This window comes from Etheostoma spectabile, chromosome 23, assembly GCF_008692095.1.
Source record: "Etheostoma spectabile isolate EspeVRDwgs_2016 chromosome 23, UIUC_Espe_1.0, whole genome shotgun sequence".
In the NCBI taxonomy this organism is placed as follows: Eukaryota; Metazoa; Chordata; class Actinopteri; order Perciformes; family Percidae; genus Etheostoma; species Etheostoma spectabile.
This window is the reverse complement of record NC_045755.1, coordinates 17,923,784-17,948,369: the sequence shown is the minus strand read 5'-3', so window position 1 is coordinate 17,948,369 and position 24,586 is coordinate 17,923,784. Positions and strand designations below refer to the sequence as shown.

The following is a 24,586-nucleotide window of genomic DNA, read 5'->3' as shown; positions in this document are numbered from 1 at the left end:
TGTGTGTGTGTGTGTGTGTGTGTGTGTGTGTGTGTGTGTAGGATATAAAGATAAATCCTCGTCGGACTGTTACATCTCATTTCCCTGTTTGATTATCCAGAATCTGTTCATCACCCAGCCGCCCGTCTGTCTGCCTTTGTGTCTCTCTCTCTCTCCATTTGTCCTCCGTCTCTCTGTTTACACTCAAGCTTATTAAACTTCTCTTTTTCATACAGTATGGACTACAGCCTGGTACCTTAATGAGAAATGTTGTCTCTTCTCTCCTGGGAGACACTGTGTCCACAAGGTCCAACTGAAATCACATTCAGCCATCCCTTTTCGTAGTCAAAAATAAAGTCAACATTAATAAACTCTTGCATATTGAGCTCAAAAATCAAATATCGGTCAAGCCACAATATAGGAATCACCGTAGCTTGAAGCAATAATCTCAGCATGGTGTTGCTTCCAATTAGTTATGTCTTGCAATTAACTGCAATGTGCCTAATTTAGATTTACTTCCACAGCTTCAGTATAATTGTATGTTTTTCTTGGACATCTTTAAATGACCACCAGCCACAGTTGGTGTCCTGGTGTTCGCTGACACAACTCTTTCAGTTTCATTTATACTGACAGCTTTACTACAGTTACCACTTTCTCGAAATGTCCTATGCCAACTCCAGTGTTTTAGTTAATCCACTTCTGAAGTATAAGTACAACCCAATGGCAAACATGAATAAATACACATTGAATCTCACAATAACTTTGTATTTTTCCAAAAGAAAAGTAGTAATTTCATACAGCAGTCTCACGCATTTTGCCCAAAGGACACGTCTCTTCTTTAGTTGTAATTACTGTTGGCATGTGGGAAACCACCGTACAGGAGCCAAGGTCCCATTTCAGGTCGGGAGATGCAGATTTAGACACCACAGGTCACAACCTCTCTTGTAGCACTGTATGGGCCACATTGTGCATCCACTCCACACACACAAACACACACTGCCATGAGGAATCTGCAAGCAATCCATGACATACACATACACATACACATACACATACACACAAAGTGGGCAGAGAAGAAGAATGGCTCAATTCTGTTACAGTATGCTGAGTTTTGAAAAGTGTGGAACAAAACAGCTGTGTTTGCAATTCTGTCTGAGACATTGTTAGCAAGCGTGGAAGTGCATGCAAGTGGACCAGTGCGAGTGAGGGCCACTTGTAGAGGGCCAGTATTTAGTCAAAGACTTGAAGAGTGGCCTAATTGTTTGAGTTCCAGACATGATGAAGCTGAATGCCTTTGGTTTTAACTCCATCAAATGCCCAGTCTAGACTTAATTAACAAACAAACCTTCACAAACAAACTGAAATCTAGGTTGGAATGCATCGTTTTATTTAGGCCTGTTTACACTCTGAAACGAGGCCAAAATGGGTCACAAGGTTGGGGTTGTGTTTGGCTCATGTGATTCTCTAAAAGGTAATAACCACTGGCCTGCTGCTCAAAGCCTCCTACTTCTGTATTTTAAAATGTGTTGCTGTTGATTCAGTGTTACGTTTAGCATCCCTTAATATGCAACCATTTTAAATACTAAAACCTCTGTAACTGATAGCTATCTGCAACAGGGAGGAAACTCGACACGTACATGCAATGTAGGCTAAACCTAACAACTGTCCAAAGGGAACAGGTATAAACTGGTTGTTTTGCATATATGCCTATACCTTGCTCAAACACTTGCCAAACAATTATCTCGACGTATTGTTTCCTGGTTGATAAGCTAGCCAATGTGAAAAGGTAAAACATAAAGAAGTTCAATTTAACAAATCCTAAGAGTCTTCTGCTGACATCGGCATAGAGAACCATCATTAGAAAATCATTAGCTTTTTCAACTGGCTCTGGCGAAGTTACCAGAACTCAACAGGTGAGCCAACTCTAAAAGTGATAATTTCATGTAAATGTGTGCGTTTTTTAATTACTGGATGTATGCCGAATTTAGGTATGACTAATAAAGAAGTGCAACGTTGTTATAGCTGACTTATATAACATATGCGTTGTTGCTAGTAAGATAGTAAAATAAGATATTTGAGATTGTTGAATGAAGTTCAGCGACGCCCCCTTCTGAATGAGACGACCTGACTTTGACAGAGTTGCTCTACTTTTCTACAAGACACAGACAGCTTACAGAGAGGTTATCTCGAAAAAGAAGTAGAGTGTATCACGTTTACCTTGCTCACTGTGACTTTTCCCGAAGGTTTTCTGAAGAAAGAGGTCCTAGCCGTGAAAAAGTACTCTTCGGAGTCCTCCTCCAAACTGCTGTAGCCACTGCTCATCGTGCTATTCCACGTCATTTGCGGAGAAAACCACTCGACTCAAACTCGGCCACATTAAACCCCCCAAAACTCAACAGTTGTTAGCTTGAAATTAACTCCTGGTAGCGAGACCCACGTCTGTTTGTGCTCGCCTTGGTCGACGTTTGCTCAGTATGGGATTGTTTCCTCTTTGAAATCCGCTCAACGATGCCCCAATCCTCCTTCCTCTTCTCCAGTCAAACACACACTCGCTTTACTCCACCGGCATGGCCCAAAAAACTAATTTAAACGTCTCCATTTTTAGAATCAAAAACGCAACTGTCAGTTGAAGGTGAAGGTGGTCCGCCAACTTTTAATAATTTGTTAATTTCAAAAGAGACGACGTAGAAAACTCCTCCGCAAAACTCCAGTTAAACGAGTCATGTATAGTCGAATTTATTTGTGTGTGTGTGTTTGCGTGGGTGTGTGACAGCGAGGCTACAGTAAGGCCCCGCCCACTACGATTCGCCAACCAATCAGCTGTATGACAGATACTGACACCACGCCCAATGCAACTCGACAGCCAATCAGCGCTTTGATTGCAGGTTTGAGTGGTTTAAGTTGAAGATGATACAAAATTGTGAAATAAATAATGGAGATTGGCACAGAAAAACAAAACAAAAAAGTATTGAAATTTCAAAATATATAAAAATATGTTTTTATGTGACATATTATGCTAAACGTGTATATTCGTTTCTGGACATTCTAACTTAAAAAAATATATCCCAAATACTTCTACTCAAGTGTATTTTTTTTATTGTTTTATTGGCCTGTAAATCTGGGTAGCTTCTTCATTAAGTGCTCCCTATTGTTTGTCTCACAAACAGCCTAGGAAAAAGCAAGCAAGTTAATTCTTTAACTTGGAAATACTAGTTTGGGAAAACAATCCCAAAACACTCCATTTTAACAGTATAGTCTTAATGAGCAGGTGGAGTTTGTTCAGTTATCATGGACGTGGATTACAGTCAATCCACGATTGCTGCCTTGTATGTCAACAACAAATTAGGACAGTGCGGTACTACTGAAAGCTCCCAGGTCCGATCTTTAACTTTGATTGCTATAGCAATACATTTTTCTTTGTCTCAGCATGCTTCCATTAAGGCTAAAACACAGAGAGCAGATTCAAGCTTGCAGGTTTTCTTCAACCGTCTGCAGTTCCTGCTGACATCTGAAGTGCCCAGAGGCAAAATGTGAGGCTTCTTTCTCCTCACCAGTAAGAGGCGTGGACGTGGAGTCACCCTTAAACCTCAGTAAATTCAAAACACAGCTTGAAAAAAAAAAAAAAAAAACAGCACTGAGAAGAATAAAGTTACCCACGTTTCTGAAAAATAAATGGTCAAAGGTCAGTTATAGAACAGCGGCCCTCAGGGAAATGTAAAATGTAGTGTCTTACCTCGAACAGGCAACAAACTAGCGCTAACTGTCTAAGCTTTGTCCTCAGCAACATGCTTTTCCTGCTCCTGCATGCATCAAGTAAAATAAAAATACAGACACCAAGGCATTTAATAGCTCGAGCTGGACTGATGCATTTTATGTGTTTGTGAGTGTGCTTTTCATTGGGTGGAAAAGGACTCATGGACAGATGCTTTTTCAGACATTTTAACATTTCCAGGAGCTCTTATTGTTGGTGGGAGGTAATGTTTGATTGCATGCATCTTTTTTGAATTATAACTGATGACTATAACGAGACCTTTTTCGTTGTTTAACAGTTGTTATCTGCAGTGAATGTTTTAATGAGCACAGAGGTAAAGCGCTCCCATCTAATGGGCTAATTATTATTTTCTTTCCTTTTGAGTGGCATTACACTGTGAAAATGAACTGGAGACCCCAGGGTTTTTTGTTCATGGCCAGTTTGTTTTGTCTCCAGTTCCTACAAATGGCCGCTTTGTTAGCTACTTGATTGACCTGAAAAGTAGAAAATCTGCCAGATTTCACTTATTTAGGCCAAATATCTGTTGCCTTGGGCTTCCTTTGTGTTGGCATTTTAAACTCTGGTCAATTTATGAGGACTATGGTTAACCTTTTTCTCAAATCTCTGCAAGCTAGAACACCTGTCCAATCTGAGTTTGACATAAACAACTTTTAAACATACACGTTCCTCCAAAACAAGGGCCTTCCGAGTCTATTTTGCAGCAGCATCGTGGCTTTTCTCCGGTGCTTAGCGCCGCCCAAGGCGGTTGCCAATGACCCACAGCACGTGTTCCTCCCATCCCCTAATGTTATCTGGAGTAGCCAGAGTCTGGCAAAGTGAGACTACCTGAAAAGTGACCTCAGGCAAAGAGGAGGCAAGTAATGCCACACCCAACTAAAAGATAGAAACCAACAGATAATAGAGTTAAATCAAATTATAGACAATATTATCTACATTATTAACTACACTTAAAACAGCTTAACATCTATTTATGGGATGCTTTTTGGGGTCATGCAAATGTTTGCTCTGGACAATATGAGGCTCAGGATGAAATCAGCCAAAAACCAAATGAGAAGTCTCAATATAGTGTGGTTTGGTTTTAGTGCAGTTAACCTTTTACAGATAATATATAGATAGATAGACAGATATATATATATATATATATATATATATATATATATATATATATATATATATATATACTGGATGTGTCAAAAATATGACTCTTGTCAGGGTGGAGCAGTGCAGTTTATAAAACAACACAAACAATTCTTCCCCTGACGTTGGTACGTTTCAATAAAAGGTTAAGGATTTGTTAAAACAGTCTACTAACCTCATCCCAGCCTCCCTCAACGTAACAACGAGGAACTCTTATTTATTTGATGCATTTTAGTTTGCTAGCTGTCATTTTGGGGGGGTCTCATATGTTTTTACTCACATTACTATCAACAAAACCTGATCACGTATGGAGATACTGCCGCTAAGTTTTCAGTGATAAAGAGGCGCCTTTTTTTTCAAAGTGTTTCTAATAAGGTTTAACACGACTGTCTCCAAATGTCTTGCAGCAGCGATGCACGTATAGCGCTTGTGTGCTGTCATCATTCAGCATCATAAAATGTAAACGAGAAATGCAAAGCATATTGAAACGGTATAATACAGCATGTTCAGTAGAGCAGCAACCTGCTGAGTTTATGAGGTCGTAAAGTGGATCAGAGTTTTATTCATGTTTTCAGCGGGTCTCTTATGTTGCCCCAACAACTGTAAGCTATTAGGGAGCACAGAGGTAATTAAAAGTGTAAATGGTGCACCTTCTGTTTTCAGCTATTTCTAGGACTGTTGTTTCCTATTACATGCAGGGTTTGTCCATTTTTGATATTTTATGTTTGTATGTTAATAATAGCCCATCCAGCTGCAAATGAAGGCCCAAAAATTCAAAATAAAATCAGCAAAGCAGGGTCAGCTGCAGGGTCAAATCTACGGTACTTCTGCACTAAATCAAGCCCAAACACACACACACACACACACACACACACACACACACACACACAAACACACACACAGGGAACAACCAGTGTACAAGCTCAGAGATTTTTTAGGCTGACAGGCTCTAATTTAAAACCAGTGAGGTTAAAAAAGGGACCAAAAATAAATATGGCCCATCTGGTGCAGCCAAACCACCATCATGTCCTTTAAAAATACTGTAGAGATCCATCCTAAACACACAGATAAGCAGCCAGCATATTGTCTCTAAACTGTCCAGTGTGATACAGAAGAAGAGCAAAGACTGCTTCACATTCATGTAAACTTTAGTCATTAATAGCACGGAGCACTGATTCATGTGATTTGCTGTTGTAGGATATGTAGAAATACTTTGACAGGCATACACTGACTGTCCTGGCTATAGTTGGGTTAGTTGGGGGTATCCCAGTCACTTGTTACACATGATGTATGTACATACGTACATCAATATATGACAAGTGTGAAATCAGCCCTGATCAGGTTTCACCACAGTATACACATACACTCACTAGTGTTAATCTGCTGTCCAGTCCCTTTGGCCCAGAGCCAGTCTGGTTAGACATTTCTCCCATTCCAGCATGGGCAGCTCCTAACTCACATGCAGGCCCTCTACTGTAACTCTGTGCCTGGTAACATGAAGGCCCAAAGTGAACAGCAGGTGGATTAAAAGATTAAAACTTTCCCATGGCACCAACAGGCATACTCTACATATTCTCCAGCACACCGTGTTTTAGTCATCCAATGTTTTGGGCTCGACTTAATGATTCATGTTGGAAAACAAATAATGATGCTGTCTGGTGAAAAGTGAGAGTGGGTAAGTTAAAGGGTTACATGTTCCTTTATGACCTGAAAAATGTAAACTATAATATAAAATAAAACCTAATTAGGGCGGGGCAATGTCACGTGCATACATTCACACACACACACACACACATATATATATATATGTGTGTGTGTGTGTGTGTGTGTGTGTGTTTCTATACCGTTCAATCGCAAAGTAATAAAATAGAACGGAAATATTTACATCATTTGGACGGCGCTTTATGTTCTGGTCCCGGCACATTACGTTTGCTTTACAATAAAGGTCTTAAAGCTACATTGTGTAGGAATTTCTCCCATGTAGCACATATTTTGATAATAAACAACTACAAACCTTATACAATGTAGCTTTAATAAAATGAGAATATATTTCCTAAAAAGTACTTTTTGTTCTTCAGGTATTTAACAAGATGTAGAAGAAGAGAGAGATGTGGCCGTGGAATGTGGTCTGGTGGTTTTTGGTGAGATGGATGATCTGCAGCTCTGCAGTCGTAGTTATACATTACATGCATTCCAAAGCAGGGGCAGGTCCTTCCTACATAAAGCCTGGAGCACTGACTTATTTTAGGTATTCTCCCACACAGATTTCATCTGGTTCTTCTTCACACTGAAAACAACCCCATTTATTTGGACTGAACAGACCCCTACAAGCATATTATTACAGTTTATTACAGTTTGAATACTAGCCATTTATAGTTTATAGGTTGCATGTCCAAAATAAACTCCTGTGAGTCCCTGAAGGATTCTCATGAGGACTGTTTCATGATGTTGTCAGTATCAGCACAAGACATCATAAATTCAGGAAATAAAATGAAATAAACAATGGTGATTTAAATGGATCCCAAACTTCTGGATTGTTGTCTGAATTATTCTGGAGAAATAAATGTGCAGATGATTAGTGTTTTGGTACTTGCAGGTGCAGTTTGTTCATCATGCTGTAATCCTGTAAACAATCATTTGGTGTATCTAAATGTCTAAATGTATTTATTTAGTTTCATGGATGGGTTCCTAGTCTCCTGTGATGTCTTTTTCTTCCTCTCTGACAAGGTTTGTATCTGCAGTTGAAGGTCTGGTTAAACATTAATCCAGTTTTAAAGCAGGAACCTGCTCTAACAGACCTCTGGTCAACCAGACATCTGCATGTATCCTTGGTGATGAGACAATAATGGGATAAAGCAACATCAAAGCATCAAAAAGATGAATTATCAATCCACATGATATTCATGTCTTTGTGCCTTTCTTTCTTCTATTAAGCCTTAATTAACTATGAATTTCCTTGAGATTCAAGGTAACAGTTATTAGTTGATACAAATGTTTTCTTTTCTGTGCATATTCATCACTAAGAGACATATTTTAAAAAATGAATAAAGTGACTGTGGCTAAGTTCGGGGAAAGTTAGTGGGTGGATAAGTGTGGAGGGTGAGAAGTGACGCGATGTGAGAGGTTAGGACGAATGTAGGTGAAGGGTGAGCAAAAGTTGAAAGGTTAAACTTTGAAGAATGTGTCATATTTAGAAAACCAAGAACGGCAGAAAGAGAGACAGAGAGAGAGACGGGGAGAGAGAGATGGAGAGGGAGACGGAGAGAGAGACGGAGAGAGAGAGATGGAGAGAAAGACGGAGAGGGAGATGGGGAGAGAGACGGGGAGAGAGAAGGGTGTTAACAGTTTCCCCCTCAGGCTCCCATGACCTCACTCAGCAAAGATGCTGCTATCTTGTGCAGGTTAGTGTGTTGTTTGAGTGCAGTAACGTTTGTGTTTGTGTGTGTGTGTGTGTGTGTGTGTGGGTGGGGTAGTGTGTGTTTGTGTGTGTGATGTTTGTTTGTTTGTTTGTAAGGGAGTGTGTCTTTTTTCAGCAGGTGTGTCTGTTCTTTAATTTAAAGGCAGTAGGGTAGAGATAGTGGTTTGTGTGTGTGTGGTGTGTGTGTGTGTGTGGTGTGTGTGTGTGGTGTGTGTGTGTGTGTGTGTGGTGTGTGTGTGTGGTGTGTGTGTGTGTGTGTGAGAGAGAGTGTGTGTGTGTTTGAAGTGGAGTGTGTGTCTCAGTGTCTGTTCTCTAATTTAAAGGCAGTAGGTGTAGAGTGGTGTGTGTTATGTAGGTTGTGTGTGTGTGTGTGTGTGTGTGAATGTTAGTAAGTGGAGTGTGTCTCTGTTTGTTCTCTAATTAAAGGAAGCAGGTGTAGAAATAGTAATGTGTGGTGTGTGTGTGTGTGTGTGTGTGTGTGTGTGTGTGTGTGTGGGTGTGGGCGTGTGTGTTGTAAAACTACTTAAAACCTGGGAACCAACAGTGAGTGTTTCTTCTGGATGATTTTTCCTAAAATGTGAATTTAAATGATAAGAAAGTGCTTTACAGCATACAGCAAACAAATACAGATTTTTGTGATTGAAAATAAAGGCAAAATAAAAAGATTGACCACACTATATGGGTATCTCTCTTGCTTCTTCTGCCCCCATTCAACAAGTCAACACAACCATCTAGAGCCCGGTTCTGTTCTTGCCGCCATTGCTCATTAGGACATGGGTCTCTGTAAATTAAAGTGTATATTTTAGACCTGCTCTATATGAAAAGTGTCATCTTGTGATTTGGCGCTGTATCAATAAAATTGACCTGACTTGAGTGGCTGCAGATAAGGACCAGCTGGATCCAAAAGGGCCAGAACCACTTAAAAAAACGGATATGAAACTCTGCTACAGATGCTTAATGCTGGCCCGAAGGTGCTTTGTTGCACCATGACCCTTTCAAGCAATGCTAGGACGATTTATAATCCATCTGACTTATTCTGGGAACAATCAGACTAATAACATACAGGAGAGAATAGCCTAAAGGTGTAAACATCACACACATGCCTTGAAATGCTAGGTAGAAGTAAATTAAGGAGACAGGAAGCAGCAGAGGTTGGTGATCATGTAGCACTTTATGGCCCTTTAGTCCTATACCAGCTGTAAGGATGAGCGTGTGTGTCCTCTGTTTTGGTGTGACAGGTGTTAAATATCCAACCTGAGCTCCGCATTGCCTGAGGGACTGTGAACCTGATCCACAAATTTCATGAAAGCAATTGTGTCCATGAAGATTTTACCATGTGCAGGGACTTGCGATACATTTGTGGATTCCAGATACTGATATACATTATTTTGTGTGTCCCAGTATTGCCATATTTCAAGATGCTCCCCCCCCCACCCCCCTCCGGAAGCCCAGTTTTTCATCCTGACAGACAAAACACTGAGTGTCTCGTGATCAAAGAGCAGAGGAATGCTGTCTGAGGATCACACGCAGCCTCGGTGTATCACATAATCACAGACAGACAGCGAGCGGGTTGCACTGCAGCTGGGGGAGCAGAGTCACACGCCTATGGATGGTTAATGGGGGAGTGGCGGGGGAGGGACGAGCAGCATGAAAGGAGCCATAAGGTGCCGAACTATATTTATCATTATAAGTTTAGTCCGTTTAAATCCTCCCCCAAAAAACAGTAAACACAGATGTTACAAGAAAGAAACACATTTCACACAAAGTTTTGTCAGTGGTGGAAGAAGTACTCAGATCTTTTACAGAAGTCAAAGTCATGCACTTAAAATGTAACTGTTGTCAAAGTACAGTACGTAAATGGTTAATGCATTGAGTTTGCAGTGAGGTTTGCTGAATTAGTTCTTTGTGAAATGGTGAAAAGAGCTAGAGTGGCTATAAATAGGGACATTGAGAGGGAAATTACACCAGTGTAGGCCTGTATGATTCTGCTGATAACGTCCTATGATAAGCCGGCTTACACAAACAACGGTGTGTTATATCAAGCCCCTGCATGCACATTGCAAGGCAAGGCAAGGCAAGGCAGCTTTATTTGTATAGCACATTTCAGCAACAAGGCAATTCAAAGTGCTTTACACAAAATCAGTTAAACAGATAAAACACAAGTAAAAACAGTAAAATCACAAGCATTAAAACCGGTAAAACACATGAAAGACAGTTAAAAACAAAATAGAAACATAAAACACAAGAATAAAATTTACAGTGCAGCATAAGAAATTTAAAGAAATGATTAGTCATTTAAAGAAAGGCAGCATCAAATAGAAAGGTCTTCAGCCTGATTTAAAAGAACTGAGAGTAGCAGCGGATCTACAGGTTTCGGGAGTTTATTCCAGATATGAGGAGCATAGAAACTGAAAGCTGCTTCACCCTGTTTAGTTCTGACTCTGAGGACAGAGCAATCAATGTGTAGAAAGAAGTTCCAAACCCTAACCCTAGGGAGGTGCCACAGGATAAATTCTGGTCAACTCAGTAAAAAGCCATTTCTTTTGGCTCAAAGTCCACATTATAGTAAGTGTTTTCAGACTTAACGAGCATGGGGTCATTTGGAGGGAATTGCCTTTCAAGAAAATAATATTATTTGCTGAATGCTGAATTAATTACTTAAAATATAACAGGAACAGGGGAAGCAGCTGCCTGAATTTATACAGTTGAGAGGAACGTTTTGCAGCAGCAGCACTATAACAGAATTGGGGGAGATATAGAGTCACCAGCCGAACACACACACACACACACACACACACACACACACACACACACACACACACACCACACCACACACACCACACACACACCACACACACACACACCACACACACACACACAGTCAATTCAATTCCAGAGATTATTGTCATGATAAGACACAATCTCTCTTTCCTCTCGCTGTCTTTCCTTTTACCAACTTTAGCATAGTTTTAAACAATATCTTCATACAAATAAAAAAATCTTAGTGAGGATAAACAGATGAGCCTTTGGTTCATTGTTTACTGTAACTTGAGAATTGGTATTGGGAGAATTGGGCGTTTTTTTTAATCACAATAAAAACTAATGCTTCTGTTTTCTTTGTCTCCTTCCTCTGTCTTTTCTACTCACTTTGTCTGTTGTTTCAATCTGAGGTCTGTCAGCATGCATTCAACCAACGGCATTATCTGTGTATTTTATTTTGCTGACAGTAAGGTCAGTGTTCCTCTGTTTAAGCTGCATGAAGGGTGAATGTGTGTCATTTACAGTGAGCTTTTGGACCGGCTGATCTGAGGCTGAGATTGTCCGTCTGGATAAGGACAGGATCCCAGATAACAGAAACACATTGTACTTTACATGCACATGCACACACACACGCGCACACACAAACACACAGTCCGCTGTAGTGTCCCACCCTGATTTAGATCTGTGTTTTCCTTAAACCTCCCACAAACTAAGCAGAAAAATGACTTTGAATTTGCTTTTGCAGAGTTTGATTTACCTCCTGATGCACGTTTCCTGACTCCTGCACATGTTAACTAAAATTTAAGTGGGTTTTATTTTGCAATGAGTTGTCGTAAATGTGGCCACAGACCTGCAGACTTGTAGATGAATACCTTTAATAAAGACGGCCTTTAATTCTCACTGAACTGACATTTTCCAACCACACCAAACACAATTGAAACACAATCTCCGGTGATGTAAAAACACCAGTCTCATGTTGTAGAGTGGATGAAGAAATCTGTGCAAAAAATGCTGTCTTATGACAATTAAACCTTGCAGATATTTGAGCACTTTTGCACAGGAGCACCTACGAATAGAAGAGGTCATCTCGAAAACTTTTACCCCCAGAATCACCTTGAATGAAACATGATGTCAAAGACCTGCTGACATATACACACACACACACACACACACACACACACACACACATATATATATATATATATATATATATATATATATATATATATTTGTTGTTATGTATACTAGTATGTTCTTACTTCGACATGCATTCTTTCCACAGAAAAAAAAAGACATATGAATTGATGAATTCATCTGCCAAACATAAATTTAACACAACAAAAACTGTCGCACAAAGACTACTTAGAGGTGACGTGGGGCTCAGCTGGCTGCTGTTAAATGCTTTAACTGCACTGGTGGCCATGTTGGGACATGTTAGCAGCCAAAAATGAAGGAAATCAATGGGGCTCGTCTGTTGTTGGGTCTCTAAGCCGTCGGCTGGTGTCCTGTTTCTGCAACAGGCAGCTGATGATGGGGGAGCTTTTGTCTGTCAGACCTGCATCTGACCGAGGAGTTAATCCTTCAAAATCCACAAAGATTACAGTGTTATTCTGGCTGCTGTATTGCATCTCTGCCGTTGAGTCGCTTTGTCTTTCAGGGTCTGTCTTTTTACAATGTTGGGAATTAAATCATTTGCAAAAACTCATCAAGTCTTTAAGTAGCTGGGCGCTGCAGCAAGTTGTTCGACACAAGTATTTGTCTTTAAGTGTCATTCTTGGAAAGAAACCGTACATGTCAGTTTTGCTAAAAATAAAACAATGTGAAGATCACATTTCAAACATAATGTTCCTAATCTATCTGTGTGGTTTTGAGGCCATAACTCTTTGTGCTTTGCTGTTTATTCTTGTTGTTCAAGCAGCAACTTATAAACTCTGCTTCTCTTTGCAGTCTGTCTGTGTTTGACATGTGTTATTGGGATTCTTACTAATGTTTTTCCCACCACTACAGAACATTTTTCCAACTTGAACACGGTTTTATTTCTAGGTGGTTATAAAGTTATTGCCCACTGTTTGACAACACAACATATTTAATGTATTTTGCTCTCCAAAACAATAATAAAGATGTACTCCACATCCAGCAGACGCAGAGCAACATTAGTGTTTTCATTTGGAGTTTTGTTTGTCCAGTCGACCAATTTAGGTCTTATATTCACTCTCCTTCTAGCTCTGTGTTTGGTCTCCACCACATCCTGAGGGAAACATCTCTCGCTGCTAAATGTTCCACTATATTTACCAGCTATTCTCTAACTGTGTCTGCCAGCTGTATGGTGCTGAGAAGGGGGTGAGAAGGGGGTGTACAGGGGGTTTAGGAGAGCCTTTTCAATGAAAATGACGCTATCAGAGAGCTGAGAGTAAACCACAACAGTCAAATTGTACAAAAAAAGTAGCTGAAAGATGCTCCAAAACAACTTCATAAAAAACGAGTTGGTGGCTTTGTGTCTACAAGCGACACATAATCATTTCAGCCACTATTAACACAATAATATTGATTAGTGCAGCTTTAAAATAGTTTTGTGAGCTTGAGCAATATTTGACTCAACATATAAATGCCTCAGGATGATATATCTAAAATCACAGAGAGTAAAATCAGGGGCATCGGACTGGGGTACCCAGGGCCCTCATGTGAAAAGGGCCCAAAAAGATGCGAGAATGAATAGCTGTAAATACAGGGAGGAGAACATAGAAATGCCTTTCTAGAGAGCCCAGAATTTTGTGCTATGCCCCTTAGTAAAATGTTTGAAACAGAAGGTAAAATAACATTTAATAAAGACAGTTATAGTCTATTAAAACAAAGTGTGAGATGTCTGTTGGATGCACCTAAAGTACAGTTTTTGAGTATTAATGTGCTTACTGTAAGTGGACAAAAGCTTAAAATACTAAATGTTACTTTGTGCGTGCATCTTCTTGCATGCCTCTGTCTTTCTGCAAAATGAGCATTTGGCTTTTATGTAAACATGTTTTATCACAACGAGTTTGATTATCTCTCAGACGACTCCTCTATGTTTGGCAGGTAAGCCTCCGCCCTGTTTGTGTTTGCATTAACACAATAGACGGCTGATTAGAGGACTGGAGGAAAGGGAAGACTGAGATACACAAGGAAGAGAGCGATGATAAGCAGATGGATAATGTTTGTTAACTGGAAGAAACCAGATTGATAGTGAGGAGATGGTTAAGGCACATCCATCCTGCATTGTCTAAAGAAATCAGCGCGCAGCAACATAGGAAACGTTTACTGCCTGATGCCTGATGATGCTTCAACCATATACAACTATTTAGCATTACCAAATAACACTTTTAGATCAAACTAATGCCACTAGCATCAATTTCTCTTCAACATTTCACAAAACATTCATTGACACCATTGGCCAGCAAATGGCAACCAAATTAGGATTTATGTTATCTCTCTGGCAGAACTGGTAAATGAAATTATATTATATATATGTACTCTCTACTCTTGCTGCCTTTATTTCAAATTAAGAGCACACTGTTACTCAAGATAACTTAATCCGGGATTAACAAATCACTCCTTAAATTATGTTTGAAAAACCAAATTAGGTAGATGAAAATGAATAGGATTATTTCATCCTGAGGAGGATGTTAGTTAGGAACAGGATGTTAGTTTTAATTATTTAGGACACATTTAAAGGCCCTGATTTAGCTTTGTTAAATGTTTTGGTTATGATAGTCCAAAATATTATATGCCCACGTTTAGACATTCATACAAAATATCATATTTTTGTGACAGAAACCCACATAAGCATGTTTCTCTGCTTTTGAAACTTGTCATAACAACCCCGCTAAATTAGCCTTCAAACACCTGTCTCAGTCCAACCCTCCTCCTAATGACAGGTGACATAACAGAAGTCATAAACACAGAGTACCAATTTTAAACCCTTAACAAAGACCTCAGATAGCAGTAGAACTATAGTAAAGAAGCCCATTTCTTAAAAGACTGACATGAAACAAATGAGAGAGAGAGAGAAGAAAAGAATGAAATACATAAAACAGTCGACAAAGAAGAGAAAAATGTTCCCAGACTGGAATATGTTTTCTCAGGTTTTACAACAGTTTTCCTTCATGCTGATTCTTGTGTGTGTGTGAGTGTGTATTTACTGTAGTGTTACCCCACCCTGCACCTAAACAAGCCAACAGCTGTTAATGAGTAGCCATAAAACCTCAGAGGGAAAACACATTAACATTCCTTCTTCATTTAAATTTACTTTTTGAAGACTTTTCTGCTCTCTTTTTGAGTTTCAGTAGTAAACCACATTTACAAGCAATATTTGCACATTGACATCCATGTTATATTAGATCTTACTGCTGTAACTTTACTTTCTTAAAGTATACTACTATTTCTAGGAAGGCGTTAAAGATATTTTTTGTCACTGATGTCCATGGTAGCTTGTGATGGCTTATGTTAGCTAAAGTAAGTGTACGCGTTCTAACTTTAGCCGGTTAGAATGCTAATAATATAGCATTAAGTCCTCTATATCTACTTGATAAAGCCTTGAACTGTTGTAGCCTAGCGTTACATCTTGGATGTAATAAATATAAAATGATAACAGCACGTTGTATTGAAAGCATCAGATGTACATTCAGATTATTGCCAACGTAGCACAGACACCCTAAATGTCCCTCAAGCCTTGCTTGCTGTACACATTTTATAATAAGACTACTTTTGAAAATACAAACAGATTTTTCTTACAAATAAAAAAGTTTAATTCATGGGAAATATGCCACCTTGGTCAGTTTAACACACAGAGGGGGTTTGCTGCTACACAACTGATATGAAAGTAGCTTACTTGTACTTCTTAAGGCTTTAAAAAATCATTAGAATAAATTAATTTGAGGAGGATAATTTACTCTTCGGTTGATCTTTTTCCTTAATATGTTATGAAGGGCCAGGAGTTGAAACAGCATAGTGGAGAGTATTGTATTAGAGATAAATGGAACTACTATCACATCTGATAGAGTTGCCTAAAACATTTCCTTTTATATTATACATGTACAGGGCAGTTATCTTATACAAAATTCAAGAGGAGATAATAACTGTGCGCTTTGTATCATCGATGAAGTCATTATTAGCATCAGAGGTGTTAATGAGTCTCCATTAGAGCCAAAGAGAAAACACTTGGACATTCCTCTCTGTCCGGACTCCATACAGTCACAGTGTTTATTCTCCCTCCCTCCATCCTCCTTTGTTTTCTCTCCTCTCTCTCCGTCTGTGTTTGTCTTTCCCAGCAGACAGGAAGTGGACCCCATGACCAGTTATTCTCTGTCAATCATTCACTGCCTCTCCCTGAAACCCCAACCAATCACATCCCGGCTGGAGAGGAGGATGAACTCCGACTCATACTGCACAGGCGCTCGGCTCGTGGTTATATACATACTGTAGATATGTAATGTCCAGTTTATCACTGCAAAATCAATAAGTATAACTCATTAATCATTCCAAGAATACTGTGTTTAATGTTATTTCTTGTCGATGCCCAAACACAGAAACTGCATCACCCTCTCTTTTTTTAGTGAAAATTCAGAAAAAGTCTGGTTTTAATTGTTTTCAGATGTTTCATAGAATAAAATGAAAGTGAAGGAAACTAGCCTGTGCTAAAAGAAAATCCCATCAGTGCTGGGGGATATTTAACTTTAAAAATATTTAACAATTTAAAGTACTAAAAGTAACAGATAATTTATCTGCCACTTCATTTTCTATCAATGAAATCAAATGTTAAATTTAAATTTGTGTTGGCAAGTAATGTGTTGGTAATAAATGACCCAAAAAAACAGTTCCCAGAGTAACTCCGAGGGGTCACAAGATGGTTAACCCTTGAGTTGTCTTCCTGTCGACCTACAACTTGTTGTTTTTCTGGATAATTATATTTTTTTAAATTGTACGTTTCAGTCGTCTATTTAGACACTTTTGTCATTTTATGTTCCAAGTTTTTTTGTTATTTTGTTGAAATTTTTTGGCATTTTTTGGGAAGTTTTTGACAGTCTGTCACTTTTGACATATGTCACTTTCCTTGCCATTTTTGAAGCATTTCTCACGTTTTTGTAACATTTTCCAATTTTTATTTGACACATTTTTTTGTAATTTTTTATCGTTTATTTTAACGTTCTTTTATGTAAAAAAAATTCAAATGCTATACAATTGAATAAAACACCCACATTCAATGAAAGTAGTGAATTGATCGCTTATTTGACTTGTGAAGAGCGTTGCATGGAATCATCCACGTTCTTTTCTCATTTTTTTGACAATTTGTGATATAGAAACTTTTTGAAAATGGGTCAAATTAGACCCGAGGACCACAGGAGGGATAAAGTGATACAAATGTTGTGATACACACAATAATACACAGTAGTCACAGTGATTCAGACTCACACCCAACACAATCCAATATTTTATATTGGAATGGAAAGTTAAATAAAGTCAGGGATTTCTAACAAAACTTTTCAGAAACACTCAAGTTTTTGTAATAATAACAAGGTACAATAATATTTATTGAAAGACTGTTTCACTGAGATTTCAGGATGCGTTTTAAGATCTAAATTACAGGTGTATAAGTTGTATTTAACACTCAGTTGTCTGTTGAATGGAAGTATATTGTTTTATACTCAAAGGTGTTTCTTATATAATACTAGGATTATAATGCTAGTCCTCCAAACCACATGGGGGTATGGGTTTGATATAGATTCACCAAAGTATTAATCATATCTGACCTCAACAAGCAACGTATGTTTCTTTGCTGGTTGAGGTCAGATTTTATTATCACTTTGCCAGAACCCACTCCGTGGAGAATCCATCACTTTCGCTGACACACTAGAGAGCTTATGACTGTCTCACGGCTGCGTGTCATGTTATTATCTCTGTTTCTGGACGTTTCCACCGCCACAAACCACAGCCAGTCAGATACACAGTGAGAACTGTATGTTTTGTTTTTTTATGCTACAGAAGGAGGAGACACAGGCAGAAATACTGTAAAAAGTCTTTAGAAAATAAACTGATAGGAAATAAGCATCTCTGTCAGAAGAGAAGGGGAATGTTTATCTAATGAGAATTTTTTTTTTTCTGTCATAGCTGTTCTATTAGATCAGTGTAAATGCTAATATGAAAAGTATTATGTAAGTATTTAAAGTGCTACAACGTGCTAGTCTGTCTACTTTAACTGTGAGTAACAATGGTCATTTGTTTTTTTCGTTCATTTGTATAATTTAAAAAGTAAAGATGTTGACATTTTTCATCATCATCCATCCAACGACTCATATTTTCCCTCCAGGTTTCTGTTTTGTTTTCTAGGGAGCCTCTGAAGAGACATGGGGAATTTTTCTTTCCGGAAGCACGAGATACTTTCTGGTGCACATGAGAAACATTTTCTTATCTGGTGCTCACGAGAAACCAATCCGAGAACCAGTTCAGAATGGCTGCCGAGGACGAAGTATTTATCTTCCTGGCCTCATCAACAAAGTTAAAGGTTGTTAACCGATTTCATGCTGTGAATGTGAAATATTAACTTTGGCCACATGACGTCAGCAATACTTTGTTAGCATCATTTTGCTAGCCTTAGATTGGTTTCTGCTGAGCATGAGATACTTTCGGATCCTTCCAGGACAAATTTCTTGTGAGCACCAGAAAGTATATCATGTGCTTACCAGCAAAAAAATCCCCATGTCCCTTTAGGAGCTCTGTATTTTCATAATATTTTTGTAGTAGTAAAAGTATTTGTTGCTCTGATGAGATAAAAATACTCTCTGGTACTTGTAAGAACATGTATACATACTGTACATCTATACAGTAAAGCTGAAATGTCTGTGGGAAGCTGTCAAGCCACACACACACACACACACACACACACACACACACACACACACACACACACACTCTGACCAAAATGTATCCAGCTGCAAACACACCAAAAATGTATTTTTATGAATTAACTGACGCAAACTAAAAAGCCCACAGCCCTTCACTCATCACTACTCAGCACTATCCGAGTGTGTGTGAGTGTGTGATCAGCACTGGTCGGAAATGTGCTGAGCTAATGCTCCCCGGGCTGGCTGAAACAACCACACGCAGACTGAACCAAGAGATGGCTGACAAATATGTTTTCTTAATGAAAGTCCTCACAAGTATCATGGCTCAAATGTTTGCCAGAATGTGCTCGATTTCCACATCCTGTGACTGTTTCCTTTGGGGGAAATGACTCCAGAAACACCAAAACACACGAAGCTCTACAGAGATACAGATGTATCATATCATAATACAGTCTAACATGAACCAGACCTGAAACACACCCAGCTGTCTTCTAGGAATTACACACACACACACACACACACACACACACACACACACACACACACACACACACACACACACACACACACACACACACACACACACACACACACACACACACACACACACACACACACACACAACCACCCACCCTTCTTGGTGAGTAATGCATTATGGGTGTACCGACTTGGGGTCCAAAGTTTGATTGAAGCAGAATGGAATTTGAAAACACACGTTATCATTTTGCTATGTTCACATTTATGACACGCTGATTATTTACGTTGTTGTTTAATCTACTGATTATTTTCTTGGTAAATCATTTGGTTTGTAAAATGTCAGAAGCCCAGGTGGATGTCTTCAGGGTTGTTTTGGCCGATCCGACAGAAATCTTAACAACTGAGAAGCTGAAAGTAGCTGAAATTTTGGGCTCTTTTGCTAGAAAATAAGTTAAACGACTCGTTGATTAACAAAACAGTTTCCAATGAATTTTCCTTTGATCGTGTAATTGATTAATCCACTAACTAGAGATGCAAAGATGAATCGATTAGTTGTCAATTTTTAAATGAACTATTTTGGGAATCAATTAGCAAGTTTGAGTCATTTTTTAAGACAAAAGTAAAAAATTCTCTGATTCCAGCTTCGTAAATGTGAATATCTTCTAGTTTCTTCTCTCCTTTGAGACAGTAAACTGAATATATTTGAGTTATGGACAAAACAAGACATTTGAGGATGTCATCTTGGGCTTTTGGAAAACACTGATACACATTTTTCAGCATTTTCTGACATTTTATAGACCAAACAACAAATCAATTAATCGAGAAAATATTCAATAGATTAATCAACTATGACAATAATCGTTGGTTACAGCCCTGCGTTGACTGTTTCAGCTCTTCATGGTTGCATTGTGGCTTTGTTTTTTACTTTAATTGCTGTCACTTACACACACATCTTAACGTGAATCATACACTTGTGCTTTATATGACATTCTAGGAATTTTCATGTCATTATACATAAATGCCTATTTTTAGTATTTCTTATTGTTTTCAGTATTTGTTGCAGAAGAAGCTCATTCCACATAGAGTAGACATTATGAAGAAAATACTTCACAGTTTTCTAATCAATTGGGCTGCACACCAAGTAGAGGTAAAAACCAACCACAGAACTCACCAGCAGGTCAAATGTTGGACTACGGCGCTCCCTGGTGGTGATGTAATGGACTACACATGAGTTTTCTAAATAAAGTGGTGAGAATGAAATTTAAACTGATCTTGAACCAGGTTAAACCATAAATACATCTGATGACATGCTTAAATATAAAGGCTGTTATTGACCAAAGATTCAGACTTGATATGAAATATTATTCACTATAATATATATATAGTTATATATATTTATATAGCAATAGCATTTTAAATTTGGTTTTGTTCATCAACTCAAGAAGTAAATTTTACTCTCAACTTTACACCTGAGAAAAGAGAAGTGCTCAGAGAAAACCAAAAGATATTTCGACATTTACGACATCTGCTGAGGAAGAGTATGCAATACGATCAAAAGTACTAATTCAAGTACTAATTAGACAAATACTAGGTTGAATACTAATTAAATAGGACTATTGCTCAGAAGGTTATAAGGTGCGAAAGGTTCTTATTCACAGTATTAAGAGCATCACGAGACACTAAACTGCTACCATCAAAGACACAATGATATTAAAAATTATGAAAGGTATATATATATATATATATATACACATATATATATACATATATATATACATATATATATATATACACACACTGTATATTTATATCATTCATGTAATATTTTGATTAGGCGACATAAAGAGCTTCCAGTTCCGTAGTTGCATAAAGTATAAATTATTTCTACTGTAAATGGATTAGAGCTTCATTTATGTAAAGAGAAATATCTAGCACTGGGTCTTCACATAATAACGGAGGTAAAGAAACAGGAAATAAAGAAGATGCACACACACACACACACACACACACACACACACATCCACACACATCCTCACACCCACCCACACCCACACACTGTGTACTAACGTGTGGCGGCGTGTTGTTGTTGAGCTGGTCCTGGCTGACGGCTGAGGCTGCAGGGTGACAGTCCAGAGACACTCGGTCCCGACAGGCAGCGTGACACGCGTACTTACAACCTGCAGAGACACGAAATGATCAATGAAGTCATCGATTGATTCACCGATTGTTAAAACAAGGAAAGGAACAGGTTTTTCTTACAGTTTTTTTTCCAATTGCTGACACTCTCAAATGACATGCATAGCACGATTAGTTAAACTGACACACAGAGAACAAAACCTCTTCTCAAGCCTCCAAACGTCTAGACACATTTTCTGCTTTATACACATTTTGCAATTCAAAATGGCACTTTGTAAATGCACTGAACACGGTTCTCTGCATAAGACACAACAATCTGAAATAAAGTCACATGTTTGAAATTTCAAAACATTATGAAAATACCACGGGTGAGCACCCTTTTTTTTTTTTACAACAATGGAAGACGCAGCTATACGGCAAGATGCTGCCTAATTATTTTTATTGCCTTTTTTTCTATATATCTTATCTGAACATTTTGTTCTGCAATAGTCATCTTCAGTTTACTGTTTTTTGTGAGCATATTTGTGTTCAGTCCAATACAAATATATCTGCTGTGCACATGTTGCACTTACTTGTTTGGTGAGAAATTAAAAAAAAAAAGGTTTGCAGATACATAGATACACACACATGCTGTCGGCATGTGTGTGTATCTGCAAATATTTCTGCGTGTGTGAACAATGTGAAGAATTTTCTACAGTTTGAACTATTTTAATATTAAGCATACTAAAGATGAGAGTGCTTTTCATTACGCCCAACAGTGTGTAGTTGGTTAGAATAAAATCTGGTAATATGATTGAAGTGTGTGCCATTTGGTGCAAAAGTTGGATTTTGATAATGCTGTATGTTGTTTTGGTTGCAATGCTTCATTTTGCAGGATATATGAGGTATTTTGCAGTTTTGTGAATTGTGTTAAGTATTTTGATAAAATCAGCCTAGTTTTCAAACTTTAGTTTTATCAATTGAAAAAAACTGACATGTTTTTAAAGTCATGCGTGAGGTACGTGCAGGTGTGTGTGAAAATGAATGTGTGTGTCTGTAACGTATATGTAAATCCTCTTGATATCAAGAGTCTGTCAGTTGAGGTCCGAGTTCCTGCTCGCAAATAAAAACCACAACATGCAAATTCTGTCACATGGAGGAGAAAAATGTTTCAAAAAAGGTCACGCAGCATATGACCTGCATTACAGGACATTAAATCCCAAATAACTCCAATTTAGTTTTTCTCCTGCCAGAAATTTTAGAATCAAACTGGATTTATTGCCATGTACTGTATGTTTTCACATATAACAAGGTTGGTCAACGGTCAACATAAAAATAGTACGAAAAAATAATTAAACTGCAGAGGTTAAGGAGAATAAAAATTATAAATTAGAAATCCGCTAAAAAAATGTGTAAAATGTATCTGTTTTAAAACAAAAAAAGCTGTACAGTGTTTAAGATAAATAGGATGGAATGGAATATATAACGTGCAAATGTTTATGCTATGAAGAATATATCCAACAATATCATCAATAACAATAATATATATATTGACATATAGACACAGTTACAAATTTTTAACTGATAGACTGTATTTAAAATAATTGGGATGTATTCTAGATGAAGATACATTGAAAAAAAATGATTTCCATGTCTTTTTTTATTATAAAGCAGGTTGTTCTATATAAATACTCTGAAAGTATCAAAATGCTCAATCCACAGAGAAACGAATGCAGTCGATGTTCAGGAACTGGGCCTTTAAACGTCAGGACTTTCATCCAGTTGTGATGTCACAGCGATACCATATATGGGTAGCAAGTGTCGCACGGTGTCGTTACCAAGGAGATAAGCGAGCATCCGCAAAGCGTACCTCCTATGGGGAGATGCTGCTAAAAAGCCATCACCTTCCGCTAGCATCCCATTGACTCCCATTCATTTTGGCGTCACTCTGACAGCGAATAACTTTACATCTGAAGCGTTTAAAGACTCTATTTGTCCGTTGTTTATTTCTAAATAAACACGACAATGTATAAAAGGCTCCATTACCTTGTTTCTCAAGTTTTAGCCCCGTGGCAGCCGTTTTTTGTAAAAATAGTAGAGTAGAGAAGTAGAGAAATTACTTTATAGTCAGGAGAAGATCACAGGCATTCTGGAGAAGTGGAGGTATACAGGAGAGGGAGAAGCCCATACAGAGTCCGAAACTAAATATTTCAGCAATGTTTTAAGGGGTTAGAAATACTTTGGTACGTGGAAAGTGAATTCATATGAAGTAACATTTATCCACAAACAACTAGGATATTTTAAGAAAAGTAGATGGTGTTAAATAATGAAGCAGGGTGAACGAGGTATACCTATTTTCACGGGGGATGGGAAAATTATACAGACAACGGAAAAAAAACCATCTGTGTCTTTAATTGACTTCACTGGTCTCCGTTGGAGTCTATGGCGTCGCTGTTTCCATTTCTTATACTGTCTATGGCCGTTACAGCCATTCCCCGACTGCAATCACGATGCAGAGATTCCGAGAGCGCAGATTGGGAAGACCCGGAAATGCTGACCAATCAGAGCAGACTGGGCTTTTTCGGGAGGGGTTCTTAAAGAGACAGGCGCTAAACAGAGCGTGTCAGACAGACAGTATGATCAAAAAAAATGTTTTTTTAAACATTAAAGCATGTAAACACGTTCTAAAAACCCAAAATACAAGTATCAACCTGTAAATGAGCCTGATATGGGAACCATAAAATGACTGAACAATCATTTAATAAAGCAATTATGAAAATGGTCAGAGAAATGTTGGGAGATATCGTCAACGCTTCTTGCCCGAAAATATGCAGAACTTTTATTATTTCTACTCTGTAGTATTGCTACTTATACTTGAGTAAACTATGTGAATATTTCATTCTCTAATCATATGAATCTATCACAACATACTGATATTATCACAATATTAATTTGTCCACATTGTCCATCCTTAGGTCCTTAATTCTATTCTATCAGACGTGCAAACACGACAATACACACACACACACACACACACACACATATACACACACACAC

The 24,586-nt window shown here is 38.3% G+C and overlaps 1 protein-coding gene across 3 annotated transcripts in view; it reads right to left on the bottom strand.

The window, feature by feature from the left end:
• Positions 1 to 24,586, bottom strand: part of rassf3 (Ras association domain family member 3) — a 68,140-nt gene that overhangs the window by 31,234 nt on the left and 12,320 nt on the right. For 2 of the 3 annotated variants that reach the window (XM_032505657.1, XM_032505658.1), the window contains exon 2: positions 21,482 to 21,591. In XM_032505657.1, the coding sequence (XP_032361548.1) occupies positions 21,482 to 21,591 (110 nt within the window). Of the gene's footprint in view, positions 1 to 2,196; positions 2,718 to 21,481; positions 21,592 to 24,586 lie in introns of those variants that run through there. The other variant, XM_032505659.1, reaches the window with a different exon arrangement.